Below are 16249 nucleotides of genomic sequence, written 5' to 3' on the forward strand. Positions count from 1 at the left end.
ACACACGTTATTTTATTTTGTAGTCTGTCAGTATCTAGTACTCACACAGGTGTCTCCTTAAGGTGAAAACCAAATCAGATCTTTAAGACTCAGTTTGGTTTTATCAGGCGACATCATTTTAAAGTGACTGTCAGTTAATAAGTTCCACATAGCCTAGGCTCCAATATTCTTTGTTAGAGATATTAGCACTCAAGCACTGTATGAGTGTTTAAATGTGAGGCTAACAGCTGCTAAACGCCTATTTTATTCAAATTGAAATAATTTGACTTAACGTGTTAGCCACTAAAGTTTTCAATGCAGACTTTCCAAATTATGCAAGACACTGCAGACCCTAATTCTGATATTAAAAAATGTTTACTTAACAACCAATATCTTGGAGGCTACTGGGTCTTTTATTATTCTATGCTTTGCATGATACCGCATTGTGCTCATTGACATATGATTGTGCTTCCTCAAATCATCAATGCGCATGATAGCTACGTCCACCCAGAGAAACAGGAAGTAGAGTGACAGTAAACATTGGAAAGCGATGAGCTCGTGGCATTTATTCCAACAGGAGTCTGCTTCGCAGTTGGCGTGACTCTAGATTCGGACTGCTGCCATGAATGTGAAGGGGGATGAATAAGAGCCGCGCGGTAGCCTGTGATGAGGTTAGTGACCTGAAAGAGAAGTCTAACTTTTAACAACAGCTTTAAAGACTTTACTTTAAAGTTATATCGTTGACAAGTCACGAGATAGACTGGAAGCATCCTCTCACCTGTACAGCTTGTGACTAAGTATCACGTGTCGCAGCTGCAATAAAACCGTATCAGCTACATTTCGAACTTTAATTTGTGAAACTTTGCTAAATTCTACATTATTTGCAAAACTGTAATGTGCCTCCAAAATGATGTCTTGTAACATGGTGCAGTTACTTTGGATCATTCAGTGATGTTAGCTTGACATATTCGAGTCTAAAGGATTCATTTAGTTTAAAGCTGGATTATATAAACAATGATTTTCTTGTTTATTGACACTGGCCTGTTTTTAACTATATATGCCATACCGTATAACAACTGAAACAGTCACGATCAGTATTTCCTTTACACGTGAGATTCAGATTAGCTTTATTTTCAGCCACATGTAGAAAGTGAAAGAAAGTCATGTGGCTTTGCTCAAAATGTACATGACTAAAAGTGAAAAGTACCCTGTTTGTTACAATATTCTGAATTTGCCTGTGAGCAGACCAAAGGAGTGGCATGTGAAGTTGGAGACATCAGATAGTTGCAATTGCTCTGTCTGCACTACTTTTTTTTTATTTCCATCTAACTGATCCTGAAGGTAAAATATTTTTCAGATCATGTTTCTGTCTGTCAGCTTATGCCACAAATGACCGTTGCCCTTCTTGTCTACTTATTATTTGTGTAAATGCTTGTGTTAGTTTTCCCCACTCCAAACATTTTTTTCCTGTGTTTTTAAGGGCACATTTGTTACAGGCTAAGCAGAATTTCAATGTGTGTTGTTATGGTTTGATGTGGAATGTGCCCTGTTCGTCAAGGATCATATGATTGTATTGATGATTATGATCATGTCACATCCTTGGACCAATAATGGAGAGACAGCAGCAGGTCATGTGGCATGTTCATTTTAATGGGTTATGAGTTCAGTTATGCTGGACATTCCTGCTGATTAGTTATCCTTTAATTTCAAACCAGTGAACTGTGCTACATTGTTGGTGCAATGGTCAAATTTAACCGTAAAATAATTATAAAAACATAATAAATATTTAAGCATACTGTATTTTTCCTATGGAGCCAAAAAAGTGCATTTAAAAAAAAACAAAAGTCTTACGATATTTTTGTGACCTTGCAACAAGTCTGCCTCTGTCAAATGTGCAAGACTATTTAAAGGTGGAATTGATATTAACATTTCATCCATGCTGCTCATTGTGTGTGTGTGTGTGTGTGTGTGTGTGTGTGTGTGTGTGTGTGTGTGTGTGTGTGTGTGTGTGTGTGTGTGTGTGTGTGTGTGTGTGTGTGTGTGTGTGTGTGTGTGTGTGTGTGTGTGTTCCATTGCACACATGAGCCTAATTTTTCCAAGAAGCATGGGAAATGTGATTTACAATAATTTGCTCCTCACTGTAGTGAAGAAAAAAGCAGTATACCATAGACGGAAAAAACTCAGCAAAAATGGGATGTGGAATAATGTGTCTATGCTTCATCACATTATGTGGATGTGTAGTGAAAAATACTAATTAAATGACGAATGACATCCTGTTTCATGTATTTCCTTCACATAGTTTGAATCAGCTTAACTAATTCAGTTGTTTTCCTTTTCTTGTCATATGGATTCCCAGGAACTTCGTGTTGTCACAAACTAGAGATGATAAGCTGATAATCTGCCGGCAACAGTATGTTGTTCCAGAGACCGATTTACACAGCAGTAATCAATATCACAGTGTATTAGATGAAGGAATGTAGACATTGTATGGTAGTAAAAATCATGAAGTACATTCAAAATCCACAAATTACACTGCTCATTTTAGGATTTGGTTTACAAGTTTATCATTAGTTGCCCTCACATCATAGAAAAGATACTGCATTTTGGACAGCATTTATGGGAAAGTAATGCCATTCTTAGTGGTATTAAGCCATGTAGGTGGTTTTGATTTGATTTGTTCAGGTTTTGAGATGTGAAACTTTTGATTCAGGTGCAGATACGGTATATGTGTAAATTGATCCATGTAGTAACTTTTGTTTTTGTTGAGTTTTTCAATACATTCTCTTCACATTTTGAAAATGTATTAATTGCTATTTTTAATCATTTCTTTTCTGTATTAAGGCTTTAGTGCGTAACTTTTTTATATTAATGAACATCCGTTAAATTCAAACCATTGCCGAATGAGTTGCTACAAAGCTAATTAAGACTATCAGCTCCACACAACTCCCTCTGTATTTCTCAGTATGGCTATGTTCAGAAGATTGTGTTGTCCGACGTCTTTCGCGAGCAGAAAATCGAGTGAAGATAATTACCTCTTCTGAAGAGCCCATCATGTTTTTTTTTTTATCTCTCTATGTTCTCCTTGGCTACTAGAAGCTGTGTGGGGGAGGGGTCGGGATGTTGGTTGATCACGGAATGCTCGTATCATGTGGACCCGCCGACAGTTTTGTTGTCATTACTTAGAATTCCTCATGGGGCGACAGAAACTACGCACAATACCTTTAAATGATCTAATGACATGATGAAAACCCCAAGCTGACAAAGCACCGTTTACCTGTATGCATTTAGTCCACCATAATAAACGTCAGTCAAATTGTGATGATTTTTTTTTTTATCTTTACAAGTGCTGTAACTACACAATATAGCTTTAAACAAAGTGAAGACTGGAGACTGTCAGTCCTAGAGAGAAGTGTATATCCTGAATTATACAGTGTTGTGCAACTCCTGTAAGTAACAGTGTGGAAAATATGATAATTGCACCATGTAATTTCTGGTTCAAATAAATTCATAAAACCAAATTAAACTGTAAAAAATGTCTGACTGGGCCTTCAGAAGTTGTTGATGAGAACAGCAGTGGTGATAATGAGCTGGAACGAGCACTCGTGTCATGTGATTTTATTAAGCTGATGTTATGCAGAAAGATGAAGATGAGAAAACTGTAACAACAGTCTGCCTTATTAACACACAAGCCATTTCCATTATCTCTATCTCTTCATGTAGACCTTTCTTTGACTCCTCTCTGACTGACTTCTCTGTCTCTTTTCTGTTACTTTCAGCGGTCTGAGTTAGCACCTTGGCCCCTTTTCTACTGGTCCCACTGGGTCCTGGGCTGGTGTCAGTATGACGGACCATCTGCCTCCTGCTCTGCTGGAAGCCTGTGTGGTAGTAGGAGCATCTAGCGACAAACTTAGGGAGGTCTACCAGGTATTTGCCCCGACACACAGATACGACTGATGTATTTCAGAATGGGTAGTGGTATTGTCATCATAACTTGTGTTGTGCAGCCCCGTACCATTTTGTTGTTTTTATATTATGAGATTAATTTTAGTTTTGCTAGAATTTTCATGATTTCTGAGTATTGTGAATACTGGTAAACCCCATGTTTTATTACCTTTTTCTTAATATATTATGATATATAAACGATCATTTTGGCCATCCTGGTGGCCTAGTGGTTACGTTCCCGGTTGGATTCCGACCAGGAACCTCTGTATCGTGACTGTCAGTATAATAAAAAACAAAATTTGCCCCCAAAAATTGTTTAAAGAAAAATCTAAATATTTTCTGAAGATTCCCATTTACCAAGGGAGAGTGACCAGTGGTCCAAACAACAAAAATAATGCCTTAATAATAATAATAATAATAATGATATAATTCCCTGATGCTAATAATTCAAAAAAGCCATGTCACCCTTTTCAAGTGTTTCAAGATTATGTAATCAGTTATCAGTAATCAGTAATAAGTTTTCCTAGTCTCTTCTATTAAATGAGCCACATGACTGTATGTAGAATACTGTATGTAGAATATGTGTAATGTAGATTAATATAACCTGTATCAAAGCTAATTATAATAAAAAATAGAGGTCCCCCCCCAATCCTTCCCTGCTTATCTCCCACTCAGGCCATTAACAATAATGGAATTCCAGAGCAGCTTCCGTTGGAGCCGGAGGTACTGCATGTCCTGGCCCCTCCCTTCGTTAACAGACCACACACTGAGAGTGAAGCAGTGAGGTCACATGGAAAGAAGCGGCGCACCTTTCTCAGAAAGAAAAGGGAACAACTAGCTCCCAGCCAAGGTCTGTACCTGCTTGGTCTGGTACTTCTATCCACACATGCCACAAAACAGGATTTTGTATTTTTTTTCTTCTTATAAATACAACACATTAATTTGTCCATGGCCTAACTCTACCCATGTTATCATTGGTTATTTGTGTAATTTTGTTTGATATCATTTTAGCAGGCGGAAGAGAAGGTAGTGAAGATGTCAGTGTTACTAAAGACATCGACCTCATGGCTTTACCTCAACTCTGCTTCCCGGGTATTTGATATTCCCTGGCATGCACAGATTTGGTTAAAAAATTGAGATAATTAATTTTTTACATGCATGTTGTTCAGCCATACAGTAGTGCAAAACTGACATATTGTAATTGTAGTGTAGCATGCCTACAGTATGTGTTAAGATGTTTTTATATATATATATATTTTTTCTTGTTTCCAGATGGGCTCCAAGTAACCAATGAACAGAAAGATGAACAATTCCACTTCCTGGTTTTCACTGATGTCTTTGGCAACAAGACTCATGGAGTAGTAATGCAATGTTACCGACCAATACTGGTACACAGTACTCAAATAATACTTCACGCACAACAATTAAACTAAAGCCCAACTATGTTTTACTGCTACAATCAGATATCTAACCTAATGCAGATAAAAACCTATTTAAGATACAATTGTTGGCAACTTAACCAATTAGCATGTGTCAATAAATAGCATGCCCACATTGAAAGATTACAAAACAACATAACTAAAAGCAATTCACCGTTCACTGTGTTTTTACAGGAAGGGACGTCTTTCTTCCAAAATGGACCTGGGTCCTTTAAGTTTTCTAAACTTTTCTCTGCCTACAGTTTCTGTGTCATATCCAAGTATCCATACTTCACTGCACTCAAAGACTGTCTGTCATGGTGAGAAGCAGTGTGCTAAACTTAAACTGCTTAACTAAATTGGTTTAGCTTTACTATAAAAAAACAACACAAACACAATCTCTGTCTCTTTCTGTTTGTTCTACTTTGTTTTTTGTTAGTCTGTTAATCCAGCTAAGAACATGTTGTTTGTCTGACATGGAGGAGATAGTGAAGGAGTTTGCAGCCAAACTGGCACTGGTGCCTGTTCCCCCTCCTGGACAACTACATTTGGTATGTGTGTGTGTATGTGTGTTCACACTCTGTGGTTACTGTGGTCCTTAAAATGTTTACACTCATAGTATCATGAGCCAGGAATTATCAGGTTCATGTTGCGTGCGTGCGCATATATTCATTTTTAGTGTATCCTTTGACCGTGATACAGCCAGATAGAAGAACACAAACTGTAACGACGTGTATGTTTTGCAGATGTTTACCTTGCGTCCTCTGACCATTGTATTACCATCCAGAGAAGACAAAGACCACCCAGCTATAGATTTAGACCTCCATCTCCCTTTCTTCTGCTTCAGGCCACAGCAACTACTACAGGTACCACACACACCTGTTGTGTAGCTGTTGGTGAAACAAGAGAAGGCTCACATTAACTCGGTCTCTGATTGTCTGTCCCCTCCTCTGTAGGTGCTATCTTGTCTCCTGCAGGAGCAGCGGGTGGTGTTATTCTCTGCTGATTGGGCCAGACTCACGCTGGTGGCAGAGAGCTTCTTGCTTTTTCTGCAGGTCAGTTGAACATCTTTGTCTGCATATCTGCAAAGGGCACAGTAGTGTTAAATGTAATTAAAATAACTATGATATCATTAATACTTTGCTCAAATCAAATTAAGTTTTTAAATAAGACTCAAACATTGGTCTTAGAAGCATAGTGCTACGTGGCTTGTGGTTGTTGAAGTGAAGAGTAGGGCAGGACTGCAGTTGGAAACCTTAGGGATAATAGGGACTATCTGTTGATATTCAGGAAAAAGCCCCTTTTGCGTTAACGTTTATCTTTGGATGGTGAAACTGAATGCACATTGTAAAAGAAGTTACAGCACAATACAGAAAATACTGTATTATAATAATGGAGTTTGAAGCCATTACATTCAGTTTGAAATAGTACCTTACTATTGAACATGACAAACTCACATTTATGCAATTTAAGACCAATCTTATGTAGAAAATGTGACTTAATATATCTAATATCTAATACAAGGTGTTCAATCCTTCATCAAGCGATCCGTTATTTAAATTGTTGATCCATTAATTTGTCCATCCACGCCTCCCTGATCTTTTTTCCAGCCTCTGTCGTGGCAGCAGCCATATGTTCCTGTCCTGGCCAGAGGCATGCTGGACTTTCTCATGGCTCCTACTGCCTTCCTCATGGGCTGCCATCTTAGTCATTTTGAAGAGGTTGCGGCTGTGAGTACACGATCCTCCAAATCAGTTAAAACCTCCAATGGGAGTGGAAAATGAAGGGAATAATGGGAATGCTGTGTGGTGATTGTACATTAAACATACAGTGCCAAAATATAAATCTCTGTTTCAGAAATAATGATGAAAAGAGTGAGTGAAAGGACAGAGTTAAGCCTTCTGCTTTAGACTTGGTTGGATTATTAGAGGAATAGGGCTGCCATTGTCTCTGGCCTCAAAGCAGCTTATTCATCTAAATAATGTTAAACTTTAAGAAGGTTATCTACAGCAGGTTTTAGACAGTTTAAGCAAGTTTTGGTCACAGTTCTAAGTGAGTACTTCAATAATAGCATCACGTTTGACTCTTATTTCTTTTTGGTCATGTTCACAAATGTTGACTACATTTTCCTAGATCACATAACTAATGTTTTTGTTAAAATATTGTCATGTATTTGTTTACAAAAGAAGCTGCTCAGTTAATACACAAATAAATAAAATGAGGAAGGGATTGATTTCATTCTTGATCTTCCTCTGTCCAGGAAACCGATGATCTGATCCTAATCAACATTGATAACGGAAGAGTCTCCACTTCTTATTCTGAGACTCTTGACCTACCAGAGTTTCCACCAGCTGCTGCAGACTGCTTCACACAGAGGTGCTCACTGTCAAGAATGATACAACTACTGTAAATTTATAATAGTACTATACAGAAATACAAACAAATAAAAAGTGCCATATGGATTTGGACTTGGACAGTAGATGTGTGACTTTATTGATCCTTTTCTTAAACTTGACAAGAGATATGAATGAGTTTCTATTAGTATCTACAGTATGAGTGTGTTTCTGCAGGTGTCAGTCCCTGCAGATACATTTTGACCTGCATCAGTGCCACCATGCGAGCTGCGCTGACATCAGTGAGCAGCGGGCACAGAGAAGAGCGTGGCAACACAACCTCAACCACAACATCCAGAGGATCACACTGGAACTGATTGTCAACATATTCAGGTTCTGTGTGTGTGTGTTCTTTGTGTATTGAGATCTAATGGGATGGTTCTCCTGAAAATATATATTTTGTTAATGCATACATGTATGTATATAATAGGGATGTCAACAGTCATCTGAACTATGAACATCGAGTGTTTAACAGTGAAGAGTTCTTGAAAACCAGAGAGCCAGCTGAACAGCTGTTTTACAAAAAGGTAAAAACTAACTTGGTAAAGCAGGTAATATTTTTCTGTTATTTTAACTTAGGACTTAGGACCAGGTGCTCATATTCAAATGAACATGGCTGTGTTGCAGGTGTTGGAGACACACATCTTCCATTCCTTCCTCAAGGATCGTCTCAACAGGAAAATGGACAACTTTGCTCGAATGGAACTCAGCACTCGTTCTGAGATGCAGAAGTAAGTTATTAAACCCATCAACTCTCAAACGAACTGATAATATAAAGTTCACCAACACTTCTCTAAACATTATAATCTTCTTGAGGGTAGGATTTATTGCAGGGCTGTTGTATTTGACTGCATTAGTTTAAGCTTAGGGGTCAGTCAGACAGTTAATGTTTATGCCAAACAACTGACAGCATTTTGGAGTGGTGAGGTACCAAATAAAAAATAAAAGTACCCCTATAATGCATTGTTTCTGTCATGTGTCGTCTAGGATGAAGGCCATGGTTAAGGTCCCACGCAGACCCACCGTGCAGGAGATTCAAGCCCGGAGTAAGAGCTCTATTACAGAGAGCAAGCTGAGTAAGAGACTGGGGATGAGCCTCCCTAACCTCAGAGACGACCAAACTATCAGTTTCCAAAGAAACACACAGCTGACCAGGATCATCTTGTCTGACCCCGGTGAGACTGCAACAGAGGCACAAACTGTCAGGATATACTGTCGACAAAGTAGCTGGAAAAGATTAAATGTTTCTTTGTTTCTCTCCCCTTCTTGCCTTTCGCCCCCTCCTCCCAACATGTTCTCCGTGCGCTCCCTACCTCTTTGTCTCCTAGTGCTGAGAACTCCTCCTAAGCCGCCAAACGTGTTTAAGCTCCCAGAGTTTCCAGCCTCTCTGTCCTTCAACTCTGTCCAAAATTATTACAGTGAGCTGATCCAGCAGCTTGGCAAAGCCATCTTCTCGGTCCAAAATGAGAACTCCACTCTGCTGGCCAGGTATTCTGCTTTTATTATTCATTAGGCTCCTCTCCTCTCATTCCTGTCATTTTAATTTGTACAATCAAGTGTTTAAGAACGTTACACTGTTGGTCTGTCAGCATTTCTTGTTTATTATGTTCACTCTCAGTTGTTAATCTTCTTTATTCCACTAAAAAAACGTTGTTACTCCCAAGACTTGAGGCTTGATTACAATAATTTCCCCCCTGCAGATTCTACTACTTGCGTGGTTTCATCAACACATTGTGTTGGCGGCGACTGGACGCTCTAGGTGATTTCCAGAACCTCTACAAGACGGACACCGCCATCTTCCCCACACAGCTGGTCACATGGCTCGTGGACACACTGCACCGAGACGAGAGGCAGCAAGCTGACAAACGACCTGAACTCAGGAGACTAATGCTCAAGGCCAGTCAGTTTACGCAACCATTATTCCCATCTTGTAGACGTGGTGGTTTGAGGGAGAAACTCCAGTCTGCCTTTGTTGGTGAAAAAGTAGTGATGATACATGTGATCTTGTCTTTGTTCTCCTTTTATTAGGTGAAGACAGAGAATGAGAAGCTGTTGGTGCAGCCTGATGACCACGTTAAAAAGTTTGCGCTTCCCCGAAAGCATCTGCTTCAGGAAGAGTTTGTGCGTTGCGTTCAGGAGTGCGGGATTGTTCAGGATGTAGCAACCATACACCGATTATTTGACGCTCTTACTGATGGTAAGTGAGGACAGGCAGGCTTGTGTGTGGTTTAGAGATCTCTTTTGACATTTAATATTTTTATGAATTGTATAGAACCTTGCAATATCAAACCTCAGACTTACAAATGCCGTATTTTGCAACCAGCAGTGTGAGTCAAGGCGCATTGCTAAAAATTGTGTACCATCACTGGTGCTGATTCAAGATCCAAATTGACGGGGAAAGATTAGTAAATCTTGAAGGCATTTTTTGGAATCCTCTGATTAGATGTGCTCTGAGCCGACGTGTTGGACACACACGTGATTATACAGTAATTATTTTCTCCGCCAACATTAAATCATTTTTAATTGATTACATCACTTGTTGTGATTGTTGAATCAAGCCAGTTAGATGATCTGTTGCACTTCTTTAATGCTCTGTAAGGCTGTACAGCATGTTTTTGTTGATTTCTTTAGATGAATAATAAACCTCCTTTACAATATGCATATAAGTACACTGATTTGCTTTGGTGTTGCAACAAAACAATTATCATCTTTCTAATGCGTAGGTATAATTTATTGTTTTCAGTCAGCCACATCATGAGATATTAGATAAGGCAGTCTTTGAAGCCATGTGAATTCAGACGGTCATTTAGTAACACATGAACGATAATATGCACTATTCAGAGCTAACTGAGGTTGAATGTGGAAATAACTTCTGATCTGATTGAATCTGATTGTGCGAGTGGGAAGGTTTTCAGCTGTATTTGCATGTTTTTTTCCCCCCACTCAATGTGTCACCGTGTCTTTGTCTTGTATATGTTTGCATGTCTGCTTGCACCTGATTGTCTGTCTATGTCTATGTCTCTGTCTCTGTCTCTCTCTCTGTCTCTGTCCCTGTCCCAGGCCAGCTGAAGCAGGTGGACCCTGAACTCTTCAAAGTCTTCTACACCTTCTGGAAGGAGACGGAAGCCGAGGCACAAGACGTCAACTTGCCCCCTGAGGTCATCGACCATCTTGACAATAGTGAATGTGTCTACAAATTGTCATCTTGTGTCAAGACCTCCCATGGGGTTGGTAAAATTGCCATGACACAGAAACGTCTGTTCTTGCTCACTGTGGGACGACAGAGCTTCCTGGAAATCACAAAGTTCAGAGACATACAGGTCAAGTGTGTATTAATCCCCTTTCTCTGAAGTAATGTTAGCTGTACTGTTGTTTCAATAAATGACTCCCCCATATTTGTGCAGAACGTGAAGATTGCCTCAGCTCCCTTTCTACTTGTGCGTATTCCTTCCCTTCGTATCGAGACCTCTGGTAGGCTTGAGGTGTTTGAGGCCAATCTGAAGACCGAGACGGAACTCTGGAACCTTGTGGTGAAAGAAATGTGGGCCGGGCGCAAGATGGCCGACCAGCATAAGGTACAACAAACGCTGACGGCATACCACTGGAACAATAAACTCTCCATTTTCAAACACTTCACTATCTAGCAAGACAACACTGTTTTGGCCCAATGTGCACATTTACAGGTCAAAGTGTGACCTCACCATTACTTTTCCATATGACCTAATATGACCACTACAGCAGTGATTTAGTTACTTTTTTTGACTACACAAGTCACTTTTCAATGTGTTTGTTAAATATTTCTTTAACATGGTTTATTTATTGTGTCTTTAGGACCCTCAGTACATGACTCAGGCTCTGACCAACGTCCTGTTAATGGATGCTGTCATGGGCTGCCTGCAGACACAAAGGTCCGTCATTGCTGCCTCAAAGCTGGCCTACTTTGATAAGATCAAACATGAAGGTCTGGGCTCATCCTTGTGCTGTTTCTTGATCTTTTTTTTTCTTACTTTACACAAATAAATTCTATCATTTTTCTGAATCAAAATCGGAGTCGCCATCAGAACTGTGTCTGATCAAACTAATGATTCACTTAGACTAACTAATGATGATTAATTAGTGTATTGATCATTTGGTCTATAAAATGGCAGAAAATAGGGCAGAATATCACATCTATAAGCCCAAGGTTGCTACAGTCCAAAGCTCAAAGATATTCAGTTTACTATCTCACAAAGAAACGCATCAAATCCTCACTGTTGAGAAGCTGGAACTAGAAAATATTTTGCATTTTTGCTAAGTAAATGACTTAGATAATTAATTGAATTATCACAATAGTTGCTGTATAATTTTATGTGGAACAACTAATTGATTAATCAACTAACTGTTTTAGCTCTAATTCTTGTTTCTCTCTCTCTCTCTCTCTCTCTCTCTCTCTCTCTCTCTCTCTCTCTCTCTCTCTCTCTCTCTCTCTCTACTGTGCCTCTCTTTATAGCCTTCTCCAATCACCTTCTCTGTCATATACATTCATTCATTGTGTTTGTCTCTGACCAGTACCCATGATGGTGCCTGAAACTACCTCAGAGACTCTAAAACACAAGATCAACCCATCACTGGACCTGGCTGAACCTCAGACTGTACATGTGCTGCTTTACACACCAGGTACCGTGCGCAACACTGTGTTGATTATCTGTTCATTCAGATAAACAAGACCTATGAAGTGATCGATATGGCTGACGCATGCTGTGATATAGTGTGTATTAATTTGTAATCAAAGTCCCTGCCAATAAGTATGGTGATGCAAATGTATTTAAGTGTCAACTAACTAATTATTATCTTGCCTATGTATTTCTTGTCACTGCCACTCAAGACGTCTATGAATTCTGTGGACCACCCTGCTGCACAATCTGTTTTTTACTGCATACCGTCACCTCTCACAATTCACTGGTCCTCTTGTCTCTTTCTCACTTACTTCAGGTCAGTTGACTTGCAATGACTCAGAGGGTGAGATGAACCCGAAACTGTGGGTGGCTCTCAGTGGGGGCAAAGTGGTTGTGTTTGATGCAGCCAGCTGGTCCATGCTGCAGGACTGCGTCCAGGTCGGAGAGTCGCAGCTGGTATATATTTACTTAAAGAGGAACTCCACCAACTTTACACATCACTGTCCATCATGTGCCTGACTAAGTTATAGTAGTGCAATGATACATTGGTGGAGTACTCTTTTAGACTTAATGTATTTAAACTTTATATAGTAAATCCAACATAAAGCCACTATGTGTAGAATTTATGTGGAAAAAAAAAGAGACATTTTCAACTCCTCTGTTCAAATCTGCCACATTGTCTTTGTTGATGCTACTACAGGAGGCTGCAAAGTTAGAAATGTTGTAATTCGGCACATAGTGGCTTTAATACAATTGTATTTAAACATAATGTTTCGGTGAAACTACAGTAAGTATTAGGATTTAAATGAATGATTTCAAAATTCTTTACACTAATACAATTAGTTATATCTCTTTGTGCAGATGTTTGTTACAGTTTTGCTGTTGAAGAAGTTATTGTAACCTCCATAGTTAATGGAAACAGGTGCACACACTTACATCTATATGGCGTATTTATAGAGATACAATACAGTAATATTATTATACTGTTTTTGAGACTTAGTTAGTCCGCCTTTTTCTAAGGGAAGTGAAACTGAGATGTCACATCTTCGTCTATGTAGAACTGCATGCTGGGATTGGTCCAAGAGCAGGTGTGGATTGGCTCTCAGGACTCTGTAATCTACATCATAGACACTCACAGCATGTCCTGCAACAAACAGCTGACTGAGCACAGACATGAAGTGACTGGACTTACAGTGGACTCCAGGGATCAACACAACAGGTGGAGACATGATTTTCTTTCGTCGAGTTGTCAGTTTTATCAGGTTAAACATTACAAGCAGTTTTATAAAGGGGAGTCTAAATGTGTAAATGGAAAAGTGTTTTAATCATTCTTTTTAAATTAAAAGCTTTACTCAAACTGCCTTTCCCAGTCAGCAGACATACTCCTGCAGCTGTGATGGGACGATTCTGCAGTGGGACTCGGCCAGTCTCAAAGTGAAGCGACAGCACCACCTCAGCTGTGACCGTCTCTCCTCCATACAGATCTATGATGGTGCGCTGTGGTGCTGTAAGTGCACACATTTCCCTGCACTTTCTGCTCCTTAACACTTTCTTTCACACACTACAGTAGCATTTATTGCACTCCACTGAAAACTTCTTTGCTGCTCCCTGGCTGAATGTACCTGATTCTGTGTCTGTCAACGTGGCTGTTGATTTTCTTTTTTTACTGTTGCAGTTATCCTCATTTTATAGTGTAAACTGCATGGCAACTATAAGACCTACATTCCTCTCTGAACATGCCTGAACTCGACCAATTGCGGCTTGATGAAAAGTATCTGTGTATGTGCAGGTTGTAGTGACAGCATTGTGCAACTGAAAAAGAGTGGGACGCCACAAAGAAGAATGGCACTTCCTGATGACATACGGAGCATGCCCAGTAGCTTCAGCAGCTTTATCGTCATCCCAGAGGTGACATTGCTATCCTAATATGTTCATCAATTAATGCCATTTAGTGGTTTAGCAAGTCAGTCATTCAGTCTGCTTTTCAATCAGCAATTCAAGCATGTCAGTCAATTAGGAAATGAAACATTTATGATAGCCAGCAACAAACAAATTTATATAGAGAAGATAAAAGAAATTCTGGCACCTAGACAGTGATAATGAAGCTGTCGCAGGTAGTCAACGCAACTTCTGAAACTGAGAGATTCAGGCATTTACTGACAAACTTCAATATGCTGATACAACCATATTATAATTGATTTGCATAAAATCATAAAAACTCGCTGGCTACAGATGAAATGCTTTTTTGTCACTGTTCTACATTATCAAAATGTTTGCACATGCTAACTTCCTCGTGTTTGTGTGTCTGTTCCAGCGAGGTCAGTTGTGGACGGGCTGTGCAGACTCAGGGGAGCTGTGTCTCTGGCACACTAACAGCCACAGACGGCCCTTTAAGAGAATCTCCCTGCCAGGCACTTCAGGAGTCACCTGTATGATTCGAGTCAAGGACCAGGTGAGCTATGATACACGTCACATTCTGTTAATGTGTGTTGAACACTTCCTTTTTTTTGTGGTTCATGGGAACACAAAGCTGCCGTTGCTTATTGAGGAAGTAAAGTGGATTCACATTAGCAATGATTAATTTGTTTGGTGCATATATGTTCAAGTGAAAATATATTTTTTTAAGTATAACAAACATGCACATTGGAAAGTATCCCTCTATTAGGCAAGTGCTCATGAATTTTAAGGTAAGTTGTGTAACTCAAACAGCATTTTTTGTCTGCGTCTGTCTTACGGACTCCTCTTTTTCCCCTCTTCAATCATCAGTTATCACTTATCACTGCTTTTAAGTGTCTTATGTATCCCTGTATGGTGTCCTTGAGTGCAGAAAAAGGCGCCTTTAAATAAAATGTATTATTATTATTATCACCTGCTACTTTTCCTCCTCCCAGATCTGGGTGGGCTGTCGTGGCCGGAGCGGTGTCGGAGGTCAGTGCGGCGGTCAGCTGAGAAGTCAGGTGTTGGTTGTGGACGCAGAGAGCCACGCTGTGGCTAAGGAGCTGCAGGCCCATTCAGACTGCATCCAGACGCTCTGCTCTGCTGAGGACCGCTACGTCCTGAGTGGCTCTGCACGCCACGATGGCAAGATCGCCATCTGGAAAGTCGAGTAGAGAACAGAGATGGAGAAAGCAAAAGTAAAGCAAGAGAGAAGAAGTAGCAAAAAGGCACTTATGAGTTAATACACAAGACCTGATAAATGTTTACACTTTGGGTATTTGACTGTGATAACAAGATCTTCCTGTGGGAGGTTGAGCAGAGCAAGAGTGGAGACAGGAGGACAAAATGATAAAGAGTGAAAATGAATAGAGGTGCAGAGGAAAGTTCTTTTCTTTCTCTTTGTGGAGTATCTTTTTGTAGATACATTTCAATGGTAATTGAGTTTGTCTGCTGGTGGCTAAAACAAAATGGTAAAAGCAGCCTTTAAAAATGTAATTTTGAGACTTTAATGGATAAGAGAGCCCTTAAACCAAATATATACTGTATGTGACAGAGCAAAGCAGATCATTAACTTATTGTCATTTGTGTTTCTTTCTAAAACATTGATAATGAATGACATGTTCATGTATTATCATGTACTGCTGTGTGGAAGCCTATGTGCAGTCCTGCTCTAGTTTGCTTACTTGTCCAGACAGATGCAGCCTCCTGTTTCACAGCCTATTTTAGAAAATGATTGTGACATGATTCAATGAATAGATTGTGAATTCCATGTTCTTGAAGAGATCAAATGCAAACTACAACTCTACAACAAGTAAAGATACAACCTTCAAAACACACACGGCAATATAGAATATACAAAAATCAAGTTGCTACTAATGTTATTGATTTGAGGTTATCATCAGTCTTCAAGTTCTTTATTAGTACA

General features: G+C 39.6%; 1 protein-coding gene across 3 annotated transcripts; it reads left to right on the top strand.

Moving 5' to 3' along the window:
* Window positions 1–481: 481 nt before the first annotated feature.
* On the top strand, window positions 482–16168 carry LOC114556884 (DENN domain-containing protein 3). 3 transcript variants are annotated; one of them, XM_028579989.1, is made up of 28 exons: window positions 482–650; window positions 3756–3903; window positions 4597–4771; window positions 4933–5013; window positions 5194–5309; window positions 5535–5659; window positions 5779–5890; window positions 6086–6205; window positions 6296–6394; window positions 6950–7069; window positions 7600–7715; window positions 7910–8065; window positions 8163–8259; window positions 8360–8463; window positions 8720–8907; window positions 9061–9220; window positions 9433–9628; window positions 9761–9929; window positions 10793–11052; window positions 11137–11307; window positions 11564–11693; window positions 12281–12388; window positions 12704–12843; window positions 13446–13606; window positions 13758–13894; window positions 14177–14295; window positions 14702–14839; window positions 15279–16168. In XM_028579989.1, the coding sequence occupies exons 2-28, from the start codon at window positions 3820–3822 to the stop codon at window positions 15495–15497; spliced, it is 3801 nt and encodes a 1266-aa protein (XP_028435790.1). In that variant the 5' UTR covers window positions 482–650; window positions 3756–3819; the 3' UTR covers window positions 15498–16168. The 3 variants fall into 3 exon arrangements, with proteins under 3 accessions (XP_028435790.1, XP_028435791.1, XP_028435792.1); XM_028579990.1 differs by having other exon boundaries at window positions 4936–5013; XM_028579991.1 differs by lacking the exons at window positions 482–650; window positions 3756–3903; window positions 4597–4771; window positions 4933–5013 and having other exon boundaries at window positions 5237–5309; window positions 5603–5659.
* The last annotated feature ends 81 nt before the right edge of the window (window positions 16169–16249 follow it).

The sequence above is a fragment of the Perca flavescens genome, chromosome 6, assembly GCF_004354835.1.
Source record: "Perca flavescens isolate YP-PL-M2 chromosome 6, PFLA_1.0, whole genome shotgun sequence".
Taxonomy (NCBI): domain Eukaryota; kingdom Metazoa; phylum Chordata; class Actinopteri; order Perciformes; family Percidae; genus Perca; species Perca flavescens.